Source organism: Aspergillus neoniger (assembly GCF_003184625.1).
Source record: "Aspergillus neoniger CBS 115656 unplaced genomic scaffold BO87scaffold_8, whole genome shotgun sequence".
NCBI lineage: Eukaryota > Fungi > Ascomycota > Eurotiomycetes > Eurotiales > Aspergillaceae > Aspergillus > Aspergillus neoniger.
The window spans coordinates 820,033-836,197 of record NW_020291136.1 but is presented as its reverse complement, the minus strand read 5'-3'; the positions used below and the strand labels follow the sequence as shown (position 1 = coordinate 836,197).

Below are 16,165 nucleotides of genomic sequence, written 5' to 3'. Positions count from 1 at the left end.
GCATAGGGTTTCAGTTACTGCAAATATGAACTAAACATTGATGGTATCAAGATATTTTATACTAACTAACAAGCTGTGAAGCAGATCGGACAAGTTCGCTCAAGGGGTATCTGTAAAGAAGACCGAACCGAAACCAACAAACAGCAGGAGAGCGCCATTTGGCTCCAGCCAACAGACAAACAGACAGACAACCGAGAGCATAGGAGAAAATGAAGTTTTATAAGTGTGTTCAGGTGGACCTCGACAATTTACATAGGAATATACTGTATAGGGTATCACAACAAGTCGAGGGAGGGGGCTTGGGAGGGGATTAGGAGCCGACCACAAGGGGTATGTCTCTGTGAACGATCAGTGCTCACAGAGCTTAGATGTCTGCCATCACAGACTCAAGGATTTTGCGCTTATATTGCGACAACATTCGCTCCTTTCGCTGCACCTGCGCTCGGAGCTTGAGGTATCGTTGTTTCCACGTTGCGTCGGGGGTGGAATTCTCCGCATCCACTTCGAATTCCGCATCTGTCATGCTGTCGGCTTCTGCGATGCTGGCTTCAAGTTCCTCGGTTACCCGGGGCGTAAAGTCCAGCTTGTGACTGTCCGGAGTCGGGGTGCTGATGCTCAGGTCTCCGTACGTAACCTTCGTTGAGAACCGGAGTCCGTGCTTATACTCATGAGAGATGGTGTACACATAGTTGGGGCTCCCGTCGGTGCTTGGTGTGCCTGAGGTTACAGCAGGCCCTGACTCGATATTTACAGTCATCAAGCTGTCCGTCACCCCTGGATAGCCAAATTGCTGTCCAAGCCCAAGATGCAAGGCGGACATGAGCGCCGCCAAGCCGGCTGGTAGCTTGGCATATGTAGTGGTCAAGCTGGACACTACAGACATTGCTAGAGCCCGGGCTTCTTCAGTGCTAATAGGAGCACACCGACCGGTGGTCTTCCCGCGAAGAAGTTCGCTTGACAGTGCACGTACAACATCATCGGAAGATATATCCGCATTTGGTACGCTATTGCGGTTCGCGTAGGCAGATGGGTTGGTGACGCCCACATTGCTCATGAAGTCGTTTAGAGGAGCCAGAGTACCGTTACGCTGCGGTCCTTGTCCCTCCAATTTCGTTGACCCAGGAGCATTGTTGATACCGTTGACCATTAAGGTAGGAGGGGTTGCCAGACGGACAGGTGTGCCGGGATGAGGCGGTACCTGAAGCTGTAATTTATCTGGCTTAGGACCGAAATGGAACGGCGTAGGGGACTGCTGGAAAGGGGAGTGATTGAATCGACCGGTAGGGTCCTGATCGAGGAGCATGGCAGGGGAGTTCCGAAGCCCTGGACCCGGTAAATGGGATGGATCAGTGCGATTCGGATTAACTGGGAACGAGGAGAATGGTCCAGAGACAGTCCCTCGATTTGGTGGCCGACCTCTGGTCTTTCCATTGCTACCGGTGTTACTAGGCCAGGCAGATGACACTGCGGGGCCATGGCGTCGTTTAGGCCGCGCCTTTTCCCCGGAAGAAGACATTGTGACCGCTGAGCGCGGCTCTGCAGGTTGAATGAAGACTTTAGACTCATGCTGGCTCCTGGGTGCTATAGCAGAATGCGGATAACTCCCTGGGGACGAATCTCGTTCGATAGGTCGCCACCGCAGGTCCTGGTTCGACTGCGACGAAGGCTCAGAAGTCCCTTCCGGTGGGAATGGAGGTGCGCTGCCCATCCACGGATCATGCGATCCCATCTCGTCAGGGAAGGCGCTAAATGGCAGCGCACCTGGTGGATATGATGCTGGAGGACCTGGGAATGGCCCTGGCTGCAGCACGCCCATTATTGGATCGAGATGGGGCCTTTTCGCCATGGCTAGTCTTTCGTTTTCTTCCTCGGCTCGCCTCCGGCCCCTCTTCGGCCTCCATTGCGGAACCAGAGCCCGTAGCGCAAGATCTTCTTCCAGTGGTACTCCATCACGGCTGTCGCTGATCACATTGGCAGGCGGAAGGTGGGTGTAATAGGGATGCGGATGACCAAGACAATACTCGAAAAATGCGTCAACGTGCATTGCGCGCATCCAGCGCTAGCGATTGGTTAGTCTTCTAGCCATACATTCTGTCCGGAATAACATTAGCAACAAACCTTGAGTCGAACAGCATATTGCTGGACCTTTTGGGTGCTCTGCTTCTTCTCCAGGGAAGGCGGTTCTACCCCCAGCTCGATCGCCAGTTGTATCCATGTCTTTAGCTCCTTACTATCTAGCTTCCGAATAAGCTCCCACAATGCGAATATACTGAAACTCTTGCCATCACTCCGGGGTGGGCAGCGAAAGTTCTTGCGGAGCTCTGAGGTATCCACGGACAAAGGGACATTTGGATTGCAATAGAAGACAAACATGATGTAGGCGTCATCAATGGAGCTGTCAGTCAGATCGCGAGATGGCAGGGATCGTGTTTCTGTCTGGTCCATCGACTCCCGTGGCGGCCGTGGACGAATAGAATCATACATTGGAGGCGAGATCGAGGGTCCTGAGTGCGCCACCATTGCAGGTGGAGGAGGTGGCGGCGCTATCGGCCGTGGGCCGGTTGGCGATGCCTGAAGACTGCGCGGGGTAGCTTTGCGCGCCAGAGGTGGAGACTTTGAGGGAGCTATGTGAGTGCGAGCACTGCCTATGGGAGAAGCGCTATGTAAACCAGGCTCCAGAGCCGGAGGATACCTTGCGTACTGTTGGATGACCATGGGTGGAGGCCCTAATTCAGTCCGTTCCGGCGGCACAGATTGGTTCATCACGTTGGGAAAGGAGGATTCCATCTTGATGGTTCTTTTGTGACAGAAAGCAAGCAAACAGCAAACACTGTGATTATGTGGACAAGAAAAGGGAAAAAGAAAGGAGAGAAAAATCGCCGGATTGAAAGCGATTCTATATATTCAATAGAGAGATGTTGGTGCAATGATAAACACAGGAAGTAGTAATGATAATGATAATGATAATCAGAATAATAAGAAGGATAGGAGGGAAGGTGGAGGAGTAAGTAGTATCATATGGATTTAGCTTTTGACTCAATGGGAGATGAGATAGGGCAGATCTTCTTTCCAGCACGCGCCGACGTCGTAAGACCCTATCAGATCGCAAACCGCACGGGTAAAATTAGGGACCAGCCCAATGACGAGTAGTGCGCATGGGAAACAATCGATGGTTTAGGGGAGTTCGGGGGGGTGTTTGTCTCGCAAGTGTCAGAACAAGCAAAGATGATACCCGCTCGGGATTGTAAGCATCAATCCACGACGACGGCGACGAAGGTTCGACCGACAGAGCATTGTCGCCAGGCGCCAAATGGAAGGGGGAGGAGAAAAAGAGGAGAAGGTGGCTGGCCGACGGCGGCGCTTTAAAGAAAGCCGGTGATAACTCGATTGGGAGGAGCTGACTTGACTTGTTTCTATTTCGGGACTTCAGGCCTATGCTGCGATGCCTGTTGTAGTCTAGCGTTGTGGCCTCAGGGCGGGGGAACTTGATGCCTGGTCCTGTCACGCCGTCACACTCGTCACATGTCTCCCCCGCTAGTCTACTTCGGCACTAGTGAATCCCCGAACCCCCCTTATCGATAATGCCTCCCGCCTCCCGCCTCCCGCCTGTCCGCCTTTCCGCCTTCCCCAACTGGGAAGCTGCGATGGTCCTGGAACGGCGACATCATTCTTTCCTTTTCCTACTCACTACTCCGTAAATCACCTCCTCTTTCTTTCTCCTACATCCTATCCTTCTTCACAAACTCACCTTCTCTTTCCCTAGCTACTCTTCTCATTCTCTCTTCTCATCTTCCTTGGTGTTCATCCAGATGAAATGCGATCCTCTCCCCTGCATCCCGCCTACCGTACACCACCTGGAGCTTAGTAGCAGCCGCACTAGCAGCAACAGCTCCTGTGCCGCCTGCCACTCCCTGTGGTCTCTCACACCGCCTACTACTAAATCAATTCACTCGTCTCGCTATGGCTCCGTCATCGAGATCGTCTCGTCCCATCCGTTCCAGTCGCACCCAAGTCCAATCCTACCATGAAGAAAGCAGCTCCGAAGGTCGTGATGACGAGGATACCCAGTCAGACGAGGAACGAGCGAGGCGCTTGTCGCTCTCGCTGCGCCCCCGCAACTCAGCTCGCATGCCCAAATCCTACCGTGAGGAATCCACTGACGATGACTTTGATGCCACCAATGATGAGCCGGAGGCTGTAGTCCCTACGATTGACGCTCCTGAGCATCTTACTTACCCGTTTACTGAGACGAACAGTCGATCCGCGCCATCACGAGCCCCGCGCAACCGAACGGTGAAGACTCGCTCCCAGACAAAGAACGTGGAAAAGCGCACAGGTCGGAGACGTATCGAGCTTGGCCGACCGCTCAAAAAACGTAGGAAGGTTGAGGAAGATAATACGCCGATTGTTACTTCGGGGGTCATTCCACCATGGCAAACTCTCCCATACCACATACTCTTTGATATATTCTCCTGTGCAGCGAGCCCACTAATGGATGAAAAGACCGCGAGTAGGGATAGCTCAGTCCAGTGGCTCGTGAACATTGCTTTGATGTGTCATGCGTTTCATGAACCTGCGCTGGCGGCTCTCTATCATTGTCCTCCCCTCCTGCCAGCAGCTAAGGCCCATGCTTTGTTACAGCTACTGGCTAAGCCCCAAGACTCTCTTTCCACTAACTACGTTAGCAAGGTCAAAGAACTGCATGTTGACGTTGAGAGTCTTTTATTTTACAAGAGTGGACCGACTCTGGGATATTTTGAGTTGTCAAGGCTAATTGAACAAACCCCTCAGGTCAAAACACTGCGTCTCTACCATAAAGAAGATTACTTTCTGGGCGGCTCCCCCTGGCTGAACCCAAGGTCGAGATGGACATATCCGGATTCTCTCTTTGCATCACTGGTCTCCAGTTCAATACACCTACGGTCATGGGAATGGAACAGTCGTTTCATGGAGACCAGACAGCTGCTACCCGTCATGCTAGAAAAACACTTGCAGCCCGCATTTCATAGACTCCAGGAACTTCGATTGTTGCACTTAACTTCGGAGGATGCGGATGGTGACGAGTTGGGCTCCGACGAAAATGAAGTGGTTCTCGCCACAGCACTACGAGAACTCCCGGACCTGCGCCGCTTGGACTTTGTACAATGTTCCATTGTGAACGAATACCTCTTCCCCAACTTGCCGATGGGACTTACTTCACTCACCATTAACAATTGCGACAACGTCACTGCCATGAATCTTGGCTCATTTCTCTTCTCTCATGGCCATCATCTTCAAATCTTAGATCTGAGACATAACCGCCATCTAAGCCTAGCCTTCGCTGTGAATCTTGCAGAGTCCTGCAAGAATCTCGAGAAGTTCAGAATGGATATATCCATGTATGATGCGTCGAGCTATCACGACGTCGAACCCCATTTTCAAACCCTGCTTGACCTGTCAACCGGTGTTCCAACCTGGCCATCCACGCTACAAGACATTGAATTGATTCAGTTACGCAAATGGGACGATACGACAGCTGAGGTCTTCTTTGGGACGCTCATCGATGCGGCGTCTGAACTGCGAAGTTTGCGACGACTTGTGATCAGTGCAATCCTCAAGATCGGCTGGCGAGATCGTGCGTCTTTTCGAGAAAAATGGATCGGAAAGCTAGAGAAGACGTTTTTGCGACGAAGTCAACCCCCGGACCCGAACCTCCGATCTATCCCTCGCGCCGCTCCGCAATCAGATGTAACCCATAGTCGTAACCCACAAGCCGAGGAGAGTCATACGCACTCTGACACCCAACATAGCGGGTTTTCGACGCCATCTAAACGCAAGAGCGCGCGTCTTGCTCTGAGGAAATTTTCTGAGACTGGCGATGATGAAACCGAAAACGCAGAGAAGCAGCAATCCCGGGAGGCCAGCGACAAACCACTGACTGCGAGACAAGGCATGTGTGATGTTGTGATGGTCCGTATTGACAATCAGCGTCCGTCCGAGACACAATACAATGAGGGGGATTTCCTCGACGACGAGCTCAGTGGCGATGAAGACTGGAATGGGAATGATTTGGACGTCAATGATGGGAGACACGCGTGGTAAACTTATCTTTCAGACCTGTTGGCGATTACGTTTGCTTTATCTAGTTTGTTCCTCCTGATTTTACATGATACACACTGGGTAATTTGGTCAAGGAGTTCGGGATCGATAAAGGCTTGATTTCCGGGGATGGGGAGTTTCTTCTTTAGGATGGGCAATGGGACTACGAGTGGGCTGTTTTGCAACTTTTACCAAGTTACATCTACTTTGTACCTTATGCGGGCAATCTTACAATATTAGACGAAATTTCAACTGAAGCAAGCGGTAGAAACAAGAACTCTATCATGGGATAGAAGCATGCTGCTTGTTCAGAGGTAATGGTATTTCATATAGTTCCACATAAACTTATCAAGACATGATAACTGTCTGCCATGATACACTCAATGATACAATCCGCCCTTACAACAGGGACTCCTCCTGATACTCCAGCTCACCGTTGTTGTTGGTGATGTGCTCGGCCAGATTGACATCAGCGTCAAACTGCTCGCCCTCGGAGTTGGAGAGCTTAGCTCTCAGAACGGGAACATTGTCCTCGCCCTCGATGGCGAAGCTGATCTCTTCGGCGCTGCCAGCGAAGTCGTTGCCGCCCCACAGGAAGCGACCTGTTGGGTGTAGATGGTTAGCTTAATTTATAACCAAAGTAGAAGATGGCTAAGCTCTGGTAGCTTGGTAGCATATCACATACCCTCGTCGTTTCCAATGCAAGAGTTGAGATCGAATCTAGATTCCACCATCTCTCCCTCTTCGTTGGCGACGTTAGCGACCAGCCAGTGGTCGTCTTCGACGCGGATGTTATCGGCGGTACGGTAGAAGCTCATTGTGATGGAGTTGTAAAAGAGGTTATGAGGGAATAGACGGAAGATGAATGTGTGATGAGATTGATTGCTTTGTGGTTGTGGTTTCTTTTGTTGATGGAGGAGAAGAAGATTGGACTTGGGATGGAGGGGGTTTTTATACTTCGTCGAGCATCAGTGGAGTCGGCTCATCGCAGTCACCAAGAGATGCTGTGCATAGATATCATACACTTGGCCTCTGGTCATTTGCCAGTGGCTTGAGCACTCAATTGATTGATTGTCGACAACCTGGTAAGTAGGTAGGCTATTTTCGTGGGGGCTTCCTGGGATAGGGGAATGCTATGCAACAACCCCAGTATGGAGTGAAGCACCATGAACGGTGATTTGACAGTTCAACGTTGCTAGCCCCAGAAAGGCGCCAAAATTTCCACTATTGTGGCTTGTTGCTCCATAGAATCGACAATTATTGTTTCATGGTGGTCTCTGGGGCCAGTATTCCCCCCACTCCGCGTGCTCAACGAGGCTTCTTGGCAGACAGGTCAGCGGTGGACCCTGAAAGGGTCCTTCCCCCTTCATCTCAGCCACAGACAGGGCTCCATCTCCATTGCCAGTCGTCCGATTCCCTATTGTCCTAGGCAGCAGTCTTGGTATGACGCTTGGTGCATGTCATGCCCCCCGCTGTGCGTTGAAAATGGAATGGCGACATGCTTGTCATCGATGAGCATTTGCGGCTGGTGCTGGATCCGGCTGGTCGCAGATGCGTCGTCCAAGGCTCTGTTGGGCTGACGGTCACTGGGCGCAACGACGCCCCACGGGATAATCCCTTGGCAAGTGAATCAGAGCCGACAGAATGACATAAGGCTGATTGACAACACTGGGTTCCTGGACTGAGCGATTCCGGGCGGAGTGGCTGTGTTTCAAACTTCTTGTCTTGCTGGCCAAGACGTTGGAAATGCCCCTGACAGGGCTGAGTGCCTCAGGCAATCAAAAAAACTTTGGAGAGTTTGGGAGACCGTTGGCTGGCAGCGCTTTGCATTCCGCGGACCCAAAACCTGTGGTGTGGCTTATCCCAGGAAAACCCCGCTATGGAGACTGTTTGACCTGGCGAATCCTCCTCTTGGCACGCTGTTGATGGGGCGAAATGCCTCCCAGCGGATGAACACATTACCCCTCTTGCAGTTGCGTGGTCTTATTATTTGTCTGGCCCTTCCTTGCATCGGAATGCCCGCTTCGCTTGGTGCCCAGCATCGGGTGCGATCTCGATCTGTAACAGATGCTATGAATATCGCATGCAAGCGACCAGGCCAAAACCACTGGTTCTGGTCTCTGTTGGCTTACGTTTGTCCCGCGGGCAGCTTAACTACTAGTTAGCTTATAACTCAGCTGCATATCTGGCTGCGAGCTAACGCATCTGGACAGAGTGAGACATTAATGATGATTGTGGTCGAAGTGTCTTCTTTCTCTTCGGCTCTGACTTCTAAACCAAGGTACCCCAGTCGTATTCGGGTTCTGTCTCCCCCGGTCGCTCCTTCCTAACACAAAAGATTCATCAATGGGAAGCCTTGGAACAGCGGACCATGGTTAAATGGATGGATTAGATTAGTTACTTGATAAAGATTCCCCTGTAAGACCTGCTACCAAGACCCTTACCTTCTCATTAGTGATGACTATTGTCCTCATAACAACAAAACATACACCTAAGGTATTGTTCCCCACTATTATTCCCGAGCTCTTTCTGAAAGCAAGTGACAGCCATCTCAGCTTTCTTGAAGCACTGGCGTCTGATGCTGACCCAGCTCAGAACACAATGTAACGAGGACAGATGAAAGGTATTATTCCATAAGCTACTGTGGCTTTCTTCAACTCTTTTTATTGACATAATCACCCATTCGTCAACATATAATTCATGCGCATTTCCTACGCCTCCAGTAAGCTGATGTTACATGCGGCATTCCCGTAAGATCAAGAACAAGAACAAGGTTCGGCCCAACGAGCGGGCCCGTCCTTCCGCTCCCTCAACCACGGTTCTTCCATTCCTGTCAGCCATAGGAAGTGTGATATGTTTATGATCTATGTAGTCTCCTTCCATGTTACCTATTTATCTGATTCTGTCAATGACAGGCAACTCTGACTGCTTGCGTCCGAGGCTATCGTAGATTACCAACAACCAGTATACCAGCGTCCGAATCATAACTATCAGCCGAGACGCGGATATCCATATGCAGGAAGCCGAAGAGTTGCATGTCCGGCTCCGTTTGGCTTTCCGTCCTCACATTGTCGAGTACAGCACCGTGCATCTAGTTTGTTTGCTACATCCCTGTCCCATCCCACCATGATAATTCCATGTCCTTCCGTGAAGCGGGAATATAATCAGGCTTGTTGGCAATTGTCAACGTCAGCAGCTGCCCCTCCCCCCGTCCGGGTAACCTTCCTTGCCAATTTGTGAGGTGGCAAGTGTAATAGAATGCAGTGGAATATTAGTATATCGCACAGCCACTACTACGGCCATCATGCATGGACACAACAACTGATCCGAGTAGTCCTATGTCAAGGCCATGGAGTGGTAGCTTACTGTTCATCGCAAACATATTTGGCCGTTTCGCTTCGCTTCGCATAGACCCTAGTATTGGATCCTGTGCTGATTAGACCATCATGCCTGCTGGCGTGCCTTTGCATCTCGTGACGAGTTGTATGGTCCTGAGGCACGATTCTGTAGAGTATAAACCCCCCCCCCCCCCTCCTTTCCTCTCCTTCTTCCCCACATCCCGCGCACAACGCATTTACGCCCTCGTCAAGTCACGGATACTTTGACGAGTCAATTAACTCCAGGCATAGCTGTGTTTGTGGCTTCATCCTCGCAAGATTCAAAAGCACGGTGTCTACTGATATGACCAGTACCGGTGATTGCCGACGGGAGCGCAGAATCTATGTGAGACGATAGAGCCACAGATGATGGTTCACAGTCTAGACCGTAATTTCTCAATAATGGTTCGTTCTACGGAGTTCCAGCGGGGATATTCCTGCTAGCGCGAGACCGAGCCATGCTAATTATGATGTGTGGTATATTGTTGTTTGACCAAATGCAATTGAAGGCTTCTATGGGCAACCACACGCACTCAACCTCACGTGGATTTTATATAGTAAATACCTACCATCGCGTCTTTCTCCTCTAGTCCCCCTCGCTTATTGCTCCATCTCCCTTCTCTTTCCGCCTCTTCAATTGCTGGTGAAAGGCCATCGTATATTCATCCGGATCCCAAGCCAAGACTCTGCTTTCCATTACTTCCAACTTCCGAGACACTAATTCTTCCATATCATCTTTTTCCTGTTCATTTAGCAGATCAAGTCTATCTCTCCATGCTTCCTCGTAGTCCACTGTAAGTCCAAAAATGCGTGGGTCTATCTTTTGCCAGTAAATCGCATCAAAGGCAAAGCTATGCGTTACTGCATTCATAACCCAGAAATCCCCACTTTCCCAGCTCTCACGCATGTGGTTCGACAGCCGTTGATTCTCGTTCAATTGACACTTTTGTATCGCATTGTCTTCATGTTTCTTCATCACCTTAAGGAAAGTCTTCAGCCGGACGTCGAACTTTTCGGTCCAGTCCTCGAGACCCTCTGACCAGTACTCGGGCTTCTCAATGAGCAACCACCAAGGAGGCGCATAAGAAAACTCGGCGGGTGCAGCGTATGTGAACTCCCAATCGACCACGCCGGCAAGTTTAAAATCACCATGCAGAAGCACGTTAGCCGGGAGTAAATCATCACACCATAATTTAAATGGCCCCTTGTCAAGCGCAAGATTGTTGAGTCGCTTGTCCCTGGCAAGTTTACGAAAAAGCTGCCTCGCCACAAATCTTCGTCGGCAATCGTCTGCAGAGTCCACGGAATCGTTTCTTTGTTGGATGAAATGCTCGATATTGAGATCTGCGAGAGCTTCGAGATACGACGAAGTTGTGGTGTATGTAGTGTGTATACTTGGAAGTTTTGATTGGGGCAGGCTTCCCACTCGGACGAGTTCGTTCATGTTCATGGATAGAGGCCGTCGTGTTACGTCCCAGGTAAAGTCATCGATCTGGCTGAGAGAGCCTATTTGAGGAAGAGAGGGAACGGAAAGCTGAAGTAAAATGTCCGCGATTTCCCCATAGAGCATCCCAAGCCTGTCATCGTCGATAGCCGGATCTAGGACCCCGCGTTCTTCTCTCGGGCGTCCCGGGGTATTGAGAGCGTGGTACATATTTGTCTCATGTTCGATATAATCCATGATGATGAATGGACTCAACTCGAGTGGACTCTGTTTCTTTGTTCCCGAGAGATGGATAAACGGTATAGGTATTGATATCTTGTCCGCGAGAAATCGCATGGTAGCAACCTCATTCATGACTTTCTCCTCTGGGAAAAAGACAGCGCCGGGCTGCGACAGGCGAATAATGGTAGATTCATGTTCGTTCTTCAATCGCAACGAAATGTTATAAGAGCCTTTCTCGAGTATGTTGAAATTGTTCCCATTGCATCCATTGTGTTCGAGCATGAAATATCCGATCGGCACTAGGACGTCATGGTCGAGGAATTGAAGCAGCCAATTGTCTGATACTTCCTCGGCTTGTTCCCAGGCCACATCGTCGAAACGCATTCGGGGTCGCATATTTGTGTCACTGGCTGGTTTTCAATAAGTGTGTAAGAAAACAATGAGAATAGACGCAAGTATGCGCAAGTTTTTTTGTAACACTGGCATCGTAGTATTCCAGGGGGTGAGAGAAGGCGGGGGAGGAAAACTCGACAGGGGTGAGGCTTCCCACTGCAAAAGAAAACAGGATCCATCATATGCACGGTGCCGTTGCGGGAATTCTCAATGAACAGCACCATCCTACCTGGATAGCAACTCTCCTCAACACTATGCAGACACTGGAAGAGGTATACATCAATCGTCCTTGGATCCGAATTGTTTGTCTTCCCATTGCTTTGATAGAAATACTCGGCCAAGCCTTGGATAGACAGAGGATGCGGACCAGCTCATCATGGCCAAGAGTACCTATCGTCGTTATGATGAGTATCTGGTATGGCATTGATAGTCATGGCAGTCCACAATCCTAGATATCATCTAAGAGAAACCCCATTCATCTGATAACCCCCTCTCTTTGTTTTGGATCTCTTCAGGAACATCTATCTCTGCTGCAAAGAGCGATCGAAGCGATCTCAGATGGTCACAGCATGGGCGAACAATAAGGAACGGGAGAAGAAGTGTCATGGAATGAACAGATAAGATTTACGAGCTTAAGCACAAAACATTGCAGTTTATGTATTTCAGTTTGCACATGTTGACAAACCACTCTGTACGACTGAATTTCCTGATTCATGGCCAGCTGTGCATTCTTGCTTTTTCAATGATCAGAATCAAGTGCTCTGACCTGAGATAAATTACCTGGGCGCTTCCACCGGATATTTGGCCTAGTACTGCAGTCTCAATTTAGTTGTTACTGGCATATAAAGTACTAAGTAGGCTGCATGCACGGGCCATACCCGTGCCAGAAAAGCTTTCGCACCGCACTTTAAACTTGATTTTGTATCATATACCTTCCTTATTCAGTACAAAAGTAGAACCAGAAGCATCTTGGGAATATATGATATAGCAAATAGATGGCTGTACTGCCGGCAGGTGCTTGGTATCCGTGTTGTCCGGTAAGAAACAACGTCCTCCAGATGTTTGGACACTTCCAGAAGATAATATTTATACAGGGTATCTTGAGCATGAGTGAATTTATGAACAAGACGTTGCAGGGAGTACTTTCTAGACGCTTACACGTTGCCGATCCACCTACTTTAAGTGGGGGCTGACCCGTGAGCCAAGAGAAAGAGAGATCCTTTTACATCGTTGTTCATGCATCGCCGAGGACTTCTGGAAGTACAGAGAATTTTCTGAATCGTGTGCATTTGGAGCTACACAAGTAAGCGGCAAAAAGTTCTTCGATCAGCCCACTTTTGAGTCTCCACCCACGCGTGGATTGGATAGATGTCAAATCGTGTCAAGGCTGGAAACTCAGTCGTCCGATCCATCTGCATCTTATCTGCATCTGATTTCCGCTGACAAGATACGAGTGGCGAAAAACGATCATCTTTGTTTGCTAGGGAGAAAATAGTCCTGAGCTACTATTGTGACGACTATCTCCAAGGGGGATTCGAGGAAGGCAGCCTAGCACCTCTAATAGTACCACCTCAGCTAGTTGCAGCTCGCCACGAATCGGGAAGCGGGAAGCCCCCTCTCTTTAAAAGGAACAACCCTGACAGCGAAGGAATCAGAAAATCGACCCCGATCGAACGTCATCCATCTCTCTCGATACACACAAACCAATTTGCTGGAGCTTGCCCCATATTGACCCTAGAGGCTGTCTCCTTTCCCAGCTGTTATTTCTCGACTTCGCTACGAGCTTCCCGAAAATTGGACCCCATGGCGGAATCCTTTTCCATCCCCGATTCTCAAGGGGCTGCCGCTAATGACCCCCCACAACCCACCTCATCTTTGGCTTCGGCTCCACAAAACGTATCCCAGAGCGCTGCGCCCGTCGCAGGGCATCACGATGGTGAATCTTCAGACTCAGTACGCTGCTTACCACTGATCGCCGACCTTCATTTTCTCCAATTGTCGGCTGACTTGGACTCACCAGGACGAGGCAGAGCCTGAAGAAGAGTTCTCGGACTATGCAGAAGATTTGTAAGTTTATCGATCGCCCTTACCATTGACCCCTCATGCTTACAGTGCTTAGCGCGAGCGATACAACGTCGCTAAACTCTGAGATCACCTCCTACCGATTTGAGAATGGACGACGCTATCACGCCTACAAGGAGGGGGCTTATTGGTATGACTCTATCATTTATTAGCTTCGGTGTGCGCACTATCCTGATCAAGTCACAGGGGTCCTAATGACGAAATGCAAAATGAGCAACTAGATATTGCGTATGCTCCATGAAATCGCCCTTAATACGCAGGCTAATGCTGGTATCAGTCATCATATGTTTACATTGCTTCTCGATGGTAAACTACTACTCGCGCCGATCAGCGACAACATACAGGTATGTTAAAAGTAGCACGACTACGGCATTGACGATCATGGCGAACGCTGAGGCCCTGGCATGACAGAGAGCGCTGGATGTTGGCACTGGCACTGGGATCTGGGCCATGTGAGTAGAAGCAATCGCGAGATCGGCCATTTTGAGCGAATCTGACTATTCCTTGAACAGTGATTGCGCAGACGAATATCCTTCAGCAAAAGTCATTGGCACCGATCTGTCGCCTATACAGCCCGGTTTTGTACCACCCAATCTACAGTTCGAGATCGACGATGCCACGGAAGACTGGGTCTATCCAGAGAATCATTTCGATTTGATCCACGTTCGTGCACTGTATGGTGCGATCGCGGACTGGCCCGCATTCTATCAGAACGCCCTCAGGTGAGTACCTCAACAAGACTTCCTGTTGCACGTTTCAACCCTCATCACATTTCCAGTCGCTTGCGGCCGGGGGGCTGGTTTGACCAGCTCGAGATGTCCATACAATTTCGATCGGATGATGGCACGGTGACAGACGACCATGTTCTAGCTGTCTGGTCGAAGACCTTCATTGAGGCGGGCGAGAAGTTCGGCAAGACCTTTCGCATTGCCGATCTTGCTAAGGGCTATATGCAGCAGGCTGGATTTCATAACGTGACGGAACACCGCATGAAGTTGCCTGTCGGTCAGTGGAGTCGAGACAAGAAGCTGAAGAAACTAGGCATGTGGAACTTGGTTCATTGTGAGCAGGGAATTGAAGGATGGGCCATGGCACTGCTGACCCGAGTCATGGGAGTAAGTCCACCCTCCATTTGCAGTTCGATGATGAAGCATTTGAGCATGCTTTCTTCTGTGGTGTGTGTCTGAGAGTGTCATACCTCGTATTTGCGTTGCGCACCACCCTTGACAGCAGCCAATCGGACACAGGCTGACAGGATAATCCTTACTGGTTTTAGTGGAGCTATGCCGAAGTGCAGGTCTTCTTGGCCCAGATGCGAAAAGGCCTCCGTGATCCGAATACTCACGCATACTTCAACGTGTAAGACACTGTCGTGTTTAACCTTCTGGACTGGACGAGCACGAAGCTAACTTAGGACTGTTTCCCTTTGGGTTATAACAGGGTTGGGGTGTATGGACAAAAGCCTACAAGTGCCTATTAGAGTTTGGGGACGAAATGCACTGCGGCACGGCTGACTGGAATACGAAGCGAGGAAATGCAGTGCGCAGGAGACTACTGCAAACAGGCAGGACTAGCCTGGCAGAGGTGTGCGAATCGGGGCTCGACGTCCCCCGTCATGAAAGGTCGGGGCGGCCGGGAATGCTTGGGTTTAATGTGGACTTATGAGTTAGTGTCCTGCTCAGTATGCGTTGCACGCGCCTTCGATTGGTTGTCGGGAGCTTGGATGGTGGAGGCGACCGGGGGATGACGGCCGCCGGTGTAGCTGGAGAACATCCAATGATTGCAGTTCAACCCCAATTATGATTTATGGTTCTGCACGGTATCGGACAGTCCCTTGGTTGCACGAAATTGCTCACCATCGTCTGATGGTGATGATGATGGTGATGATACCATTTCCCCGAGTAGAGCAGTTTTAGTTAGGTGGCCTTCCTTGTTTCTCTCACAGTCTGCCTGGCCGCCTTGTGCATCCCATCCACCGGTCCTCTCTCTTCTCTGCAAACCTGCAACCATACACCGCAGGGGCATTAACTTCCCGGGGGTTGGTCAGACGACGATCTTCTTCCTGAAGGCCGCACACTCGCAGAATCAAAGTCGAGCTCCACCCGGAAACAGACCCATTGACCAGTCATGGCACGTCTATTGGGGACTTTTGGAGATGACGGGACGCGGATCGACCTCCGACCCGCCCGGCCGGTTTTTATTGTACTGTTGTCTTCCTATTGTGCTAAATGCCTCTTTTACTATTCGCGTCTTTCGTTCCCTTGTCTCTGCTGTCCTTGTCATCGCTCGCCGTGGGTCAGACCCGGCCACTTGGACCACAGATACTGGTCGCATAGGCCGCTAATTTGACTAAAAGCCAGCCGTTAGCAGTAACGGCCGTTTAAAATTAATCGACAGATGATTCGAGATGGGGCCTTGGGCTTGCTCAGCGGATGACAGGTCTGAAGAATGTCAATCCTCGCCAAGAGCCTAGATTAACCCTTTTCCGGGACATTCTGCAATTCTGCAGCCGGGAATTGGGACCAGACCACTGGGTCCATTGCTTTTTGCTGGCTGCACTGCAGAAGGC

The 16,165-nt window shown here is 50.3% G+C and overlaps 5 protein-coding genes across 5 annotated transcripts; 2 read left to right on the top strand and 3 right to left on the bottom strand.

The window, feature by feature from the left end:
• Positions 1–364: 364 nt before the first annotated feature.
• Positions 365–2,787, bottom strand: abp2 (putative ARS binding protein Abp2; the record flags this gene model as incomplete). The annotated part of the gene is made up of 2 exons (XM_025619242.1): positions 365–2,059; positions 2,119–2,787. 2 exons carry the CDS (start codon positions 2,785–2,787, stop codon positions 365–367), a joined length of 2,364 nt encoding a protein of 787 aa, XP_025482311.1.
• Positions 2,788–3,642: 855 nt separating this feature from the next.
• On the top strand, positions 3,643–6,320 carry BO87DRAFT_374524 (uncharacterized protein). Its single transcript, XM_025622803.1, has one exon. The coding sequence runs from the start codon at positions 3,961–3,963 to the stop codon at positions 6,079–6,081; it is 2,121 nt and encodes a 706-aa protein (XP_025482310.1). The 5' UTR covers positions 3,643–3,960; the 3' UTR covers positions 6,082–6,320.
• Positions 6,321–6,477: 157 nt separating this feature from the next.
• On the bottom strand, positions 6,478–6,896 carry BO87DRAFT_384614 (CVNH domain-containing protein; the record flags this gene model as incomplete). The annotated part of the gene is made up of 2 exons (XM_025624689.1): positions 6,478–6,680; positions 6,764–6,896. The coding sequence occupies 2 exons, from the start codon at positions 6,894–6,896 to the stop codon at positions 6,478–6,480; spliced, it is 336 nt and encodes a 111-aa protein (XP_025482309.1).
• Positions 6,897–10,041: 3,145 nt separating this feature from the next.
• BO87DRAFT_405069 (phosphotransferase family protein) lies at positions 10,042–11,517 on the bottom strand (the record flags this gene model as incomplete). Its single annotated transcript, XM_025625912.1, has 1 exon — positions 10,042–11,517. The coding sequence occupies one exon, from the start codon at positions 11,515–11,517 to the stop codon at positions 10,042–10,044; it is 1,476 nt and encodes a 491-aa protein (XP_025482308.1).
• Positions 11,518–12,926: 1,409 nt separating this feature from the next.
• BO87DRAFT_374522 (class I SAM-dependent methyltransferase) lies at positions 12,927–15,516 on the top strand. The gene is made up of 10 exons (XM_025622802.1): positions 12,927–13,467; positions 13,535–13,581; positions 13,634–13,726; positions 13,783–13,824; positions 13,874–13,940; positions 14,008–14,048; positions 14,109–14,318; positions 14,375–14,711; positions 14,873–14,955; positions 15,037–15,516. Exons 1-10 carry the CDS (start codon positions 13,318–13,320, stop codon positions 15,074–15,076), a joined length of 1,110 nt encoding a protein of 369 aa, XP_025482307.1. The 5' UTR covers positions 12,927–13,317; the 3' UTR covers positions 15,077–15,516.
• The last annotated feature ends 649 nt before the right edge of the window (positions 15,517–16,165 follow it).